General features: G+C 41.6%; 1 protein-coding gene across 1 annotated transcript in view; it reads left to right on the forward strand.

The window, feature by feature from the left end:
* The window catches only part of LOC113215727 (uncharacterized), a 49,406-nt gene that overhangs the window by 30,767 nt on the left and 13,557 nt on the right, over positions 1-5,082 (forward strand). Inside the window, exons 2-3 of the mRNA XM_052274220.1 lie at positions 2,325-2,618; positions 3,446-3,611. Of these exons, the coding sequence (XP_052130180.1) occupies positions 2,397-2,618; positions 3,446-3,611 (388 nt within the window). The 5' untranslated portion in view covers positions 2,325-2,396. The remainder of the gene's footprint in view (positions 1-2,324; positions 2,619-3,445; positions 3,612-5,082) is intronic.

Below are 5,082 nucleotides of genomic sequence, written 5' to 3' on the forward strand. Positions count from 1 at the left end.
AATACCCTAATATTTAATTCAATTTCAAAATACATTTAAACTTCTCTCCTACGACAAGTAAAACTTGTCACCCTTTCATTCTTTTTTATCAGCTTTCTCTGAGACATTTGAAGAATCACGAGTCACTCAAGTATATTAAATTGAAAGTTCTATTTATAATGTTTCGTATCATACAGTTTAATTTCAATGCTCCCACCATTTTATTGGATATCATTAAACATAATGTGACTCCAGGCAAAGCTAGTCCATTTAAGAAAAGAATATACCTTGTTCTGATTTCGATGGGCCTATCCTACCTGAGTTTGCGATATTGGCTAAAATATTGTTCGGTCCTTTGCAAGTCCATGGCTATTGTGAAAATAAGTTGTGGGTTGAATAATCGTTTTGACATGTCCTAATGAACGATTGTATGACTTCCAATCATTCTACAAGTACACAGCATTACATTTTGTTAAAATACAAAAATTGAAAATTTTGATTTTTTACGAGGTTAAAAAATTAAAAGCTTAATACAGGATTTGGATTCTTTTTTCAAAATGAAAAAGGAAATGTCCTATGCTCCAAGCCGATCAGGGTTGAAATAGCAGAGTTATTGGTCCCCAAACTGACAAAAGTGTCAAAAAACGACCAAATTGTCAATTTGGTGGGGAATATCTCTGCCATTTCGATTCCGATCGTCTTGGAGCATAAAACATTTTCGTTTTCTTTTGTGAATTTGACCCCGAAACAATAGTTACCTTTTCACATTTCTCCCGAACCCGTACCCCCCTCCCCCCTCCAGCTTACGTAAGTAAACACGTAAACCATTCGAAATATCACTTTCGTTTCTTCTCACCGGACGCTCGCGAAACTTCGCAGGCTGAGTTCCGCAACTCTAAAACTAAAACTAAATTACTCGGTTTGACAATCCGACAATTTAATCACTTGTGAGAGAGAAAGAAAGTCTTGAAGTGGCGCAGGTGTCGTTTGCGCTCTTTGCCCACTCGAGTGCAGTGCTGCCAACACACCCAACAAACTACGCGCGAGTTCAAATTAAACTATTGGATATTTCACACTAAACAAATCCTGAAAGTAAATGCATTTTAAACTGCCCCAACAAATGTCAATGTTTGAACAAACTCGCATTTCGTCATCGGTGCAGCCGTTTCGTAGTCTACTGAGCGAGTTAGACACAGACAGACAGACTCACGACGGAGACAACGCCTGACCCCTCAGCGACTTGGACTGAGCTTCGCTCAGCGATAATTTCATTACCGTTTCCATCCCTGATGTGCACGCTGCTCGCAGGCTTTGAATTGTAACTTTTAGTGATACACTCTGATTCTGTTCCTGAATTTTTTCACCCCTTGTCATTATTCCTGCTGCATAAAAAACTTTATAAGCCACTGACAAATGTTTTCATCAGTATTACGAAAAAAATAATTTTTTAATTACTGACAATTTTTTCTTTAATCAGTGAGATACTTCAGACAATGCACAGCAAACATTTTTCCGTGAAGTCCCTTGGTTGATTTGCGAAAGCACTTCCCAATGTGCTTTTCCCGCTTCATTTTTTTAGGTTATGTAGGAACTTTTGAGGAAAAAAACGCGCATTTGGAGGAATTCCGACGGCAAACTAGTTTGAAAACAATTCTGACCTACTTCATTTCTACCTCCAAGGCTCACAAATCATCGAAAATACGAAATTAATATAACACGAAAATTCGGTAACTTGTGTTCTGCGCATGCGCCAGAGAGAACCAGGAACTTTCCCGGAAACAACTGGGAACTTTGCGGGAATATGTTTGCTAAGAAACAAATTAGTTTGTAATCCTGCTGCATAAAAACCTTTGAAAGCTGCTAATAAATAAATCAGTACAGGTCTGAGAGTGTACGCAACTGAAAGTTACTTCATGTAACAACACGTATGTTTACGTATATAACAGTTGTTCCATTCATAATTTTACGTTACCGTTGTTACACAAAGTGGTATACGTAACAAATGTTGCATAAACTAAAGTGTAACAGCTGTTACACTGCCAGTTATGTTTAGGACGCATGGCTATAGTTACAATCAACAAAAATAATTGTGTTACACAAAGTATTTGAGTAACACCTGTTACTGCAAGTAATTTGTATTAAACTGTTACGTTAAAAAAAATGTATAACCGATGTTACACACGCTCACGAACGTAACAAATAGCATTGTATTATGTTACCTAAAGTGATTTTCAGTGCGGTAGGGGTTTTACTCATGCCTCGGCCATCCTTGCCCTGTGAAAATTAAGTGAGCCCGCGAGGTTGGCGTTTGAGTGTTTTTAACCAATTACCTTGCTGTGGTGCAGGCCTCACCGCTGCTGGCGCTGGGCAACGGGCTGCTGTTTCAACTTTGCCGCTATCTTCCTCCAAGAGATCTGATGCGGCTGGGCCTCGTCTGCCGGGTGTTGCGCGCCGTGTGCAGGGACCCCCGCGCCTGGGCGCACGTCACCCTCACCCCGGGGTACAGTCACGACTATCGTTCCAAGGAGAAGGGACTCCTAGACCTTCTTGTGCTGAAGATAGCGCCCGCCGTGCACACAATGAGGGTGGCGTACGAGTGGCCAGCCGTCAACTTGTCGCGGTACACCAACGAAGCCAAGGTGGGTTAACACGCCAAAAAAAGTTTCTCAAACCTCATAACAAGGTTCTTTTCGTGAATGAGGTATTTTAGCGGTTAGAAGAAATGAAGAATCCCCACGGAACATAACAAACCAGCAGAGACGACGTTTCTTAAATTCGCTTGCTGTGAGGTTCCAAGGGGTTTAAATTTTTTGAACTGACTCAGGATAGACTCAGAGTAGACCCAGATTTTACATGTAGACAAATTTAAGGGCTAAATCGAATTTTTAGTTTTAAAACAATTGCCGGTTTGTTAAGTTCTAGCGGCCGCCATCTTGGGGATTCTTCATTTCTTCTAACCGCTAAAATACCTCATTCCAAGAGCTGTTGAGTTTAAGGGTTTTACTTTGTGTATAAGGGCAGAACACACGAGTGCGTTAAAAATGAATATATTCGAAGTAAGTCACGTGTGTAAGGTGAACTTGTAAACCGGTTGTCCGATTTCTGTAGGATTTCGATGGAAATTCAATGTAATGTAATTTTTTCGGGTCAGGCACCTTAAGTCGCAGTTGCTGGACACCCCGGATTTACAGTGTAGAGGTGCTGCGCCGTACGTGCTTGAGTCTCGCTTTCAGTTTGATACCGAAAAAAAGGCATGTTGTGAAATGTCAATGACGTATAATCAAATCGCCGTTTTGATAACACTGTTCTTAAATTGAGATTGTCATTAGCTACCATTACTTTATTATAATTCTGAATCTACTAGTCAGTGAGTTAGGTAGACGAACACCACCTTGTCTAAAACTTATGTTTATAATTGCATAAATTTTTGATTACAGTGCCACGTATATTCTTGCTTTGTGTCTAGGTTCTAGAGATTGAGTTCGAAGATGCAACTGGCGAGCTTGTCGAAGACTATGACAAGAAGCGTCTGTTCCACACCATTCACCACTACCGCAATTCTCTGGAAGTAGTGAAGCTGAGCTGCTTGCATGAGATGGAGGTGCTGCATCTCATTGACCGGATGCCACGCGGTACGTAACAATTTATCTCTTTCATCTTTTTAACGGGGTGGCGCGGGACAAACGATACAAAAAGATTCGCTTTTGGGCACATTAACCGGATGCAGATTGGAATCTAGCAAGTGAGAGAATTTGCATATTACTGATGGATAAAAAACTAATTGTCCAGGAAAAGGTTGCCACTTCATAACTTGCTGGATTCAAATCTGCATTCGGTTTAGATCTGCCCCAAAATGCGTCTCTCTATGGAAAATAAAAGTCCTTCTAGATTTAGTATGAATGTCTTGAGCTCTGTAAAAATCTCTTGTCACGATGATGACAAAATGGCACCGGGTTTTCTTGCCTTGTCACGAAAACTAAACCATGACGGCAGCCTTTGCACCCCTGATTTCTAAATTAGCCGTGGTAAACTCTAAATGTAAAGGAACCTTTTTATGTACATTAAACTATCAACAAAATGTTCGTCCATAGCCCCAGATAAGAGATCTATGGACAAAGACGTGTCATATTATAGTAGACAAGTTAAGCCATTAGAATGCACAAAATGTTCCTTAAAAAAACACGGAAAAAAAAAGGGTTGGTCGTGGTGACCAGATTATCCTGGTTGAGAATGAATTGGTTGTGAGCATCGAACTGCTTGGTTGTGGCAGCCGGCTGGATTCGTTGTTGTGTTACAACTCGCTTTGTTAGGTCGGCTCGATCGCTGTAATCAAACGTCGCCCTACTATCTGGCTTGGTTCTGCTCATACAGGTCGGTTTGTCGTGGCAATCACCCGGCGCCGTTTACCTAGGTCGACGAACACTACAGGAACGTGCGAGAGAAAAGGGGTTGCCCACTATGCCTTGTCGCCACCTAGCGGTAGAGATCAGAATCACGTGCAGCGTAGCACTCCCTCCGCAACCCGGACTGATTATTTCATTAATTTCATCTCACCCGCGACCATTTTAGGTGAATAACTCCTGCCTACGGCAAGATAACCACCATTCGAAATTATATTTCAATGGTTGAAAACCATTTGTTATTCATTTGCAAAGATACGCTTATATTTCTGTTACCTCGCGGTGAGGCCTTCGGTCGCCTCCATTGCTGGGTGTCCCGAGTGACGTGTACGTTGTACTCTGAAAAGAGACAGTCTAAAATTCGCCATCAGGCGATTGAAATGACTTGCCGATTTTTGATATCTGCCGAGCCTCAGTGGATCGCAGAATCTCGATCTCAACCTTCAATAACAAACTCTAGCAAAAAAAATAGACAAAACAAATGATGTCATATTAGTATGTCCTCCAAGACGACAAATCGATCACAGCGATCAACTTTTTAGCTGCAGCCACGAGGTGTCAAAAGACTCTAGTCCCCACAACGCAGTAAAGTTCGACTCCTGCTATTAGCGGTTCTGATCGCCACGATCAACCCGTCGGCTGTCGCAACTAACCTGCTGCAGCTATGCCGCTTGGTTGTCACAATCAGAAAGTCGATAGTCCT

The sequence above is a fragment of the Frankliniella occidentalis genome, unplaced genomic scaffold (assembly GCF_000697945.3).
Source record: "Frankliniella occidentalis isolate FOCC.00 unplaced genomic scaffold, Focc_3.1 Scaffold354, whole genome shotgun sequence".
NCBI lineage: Eukaryota > Metazoa > Arthropoda > Insecta > Thysanoptera > Thripidae > Frankliniella > Frankliniella occidentalis.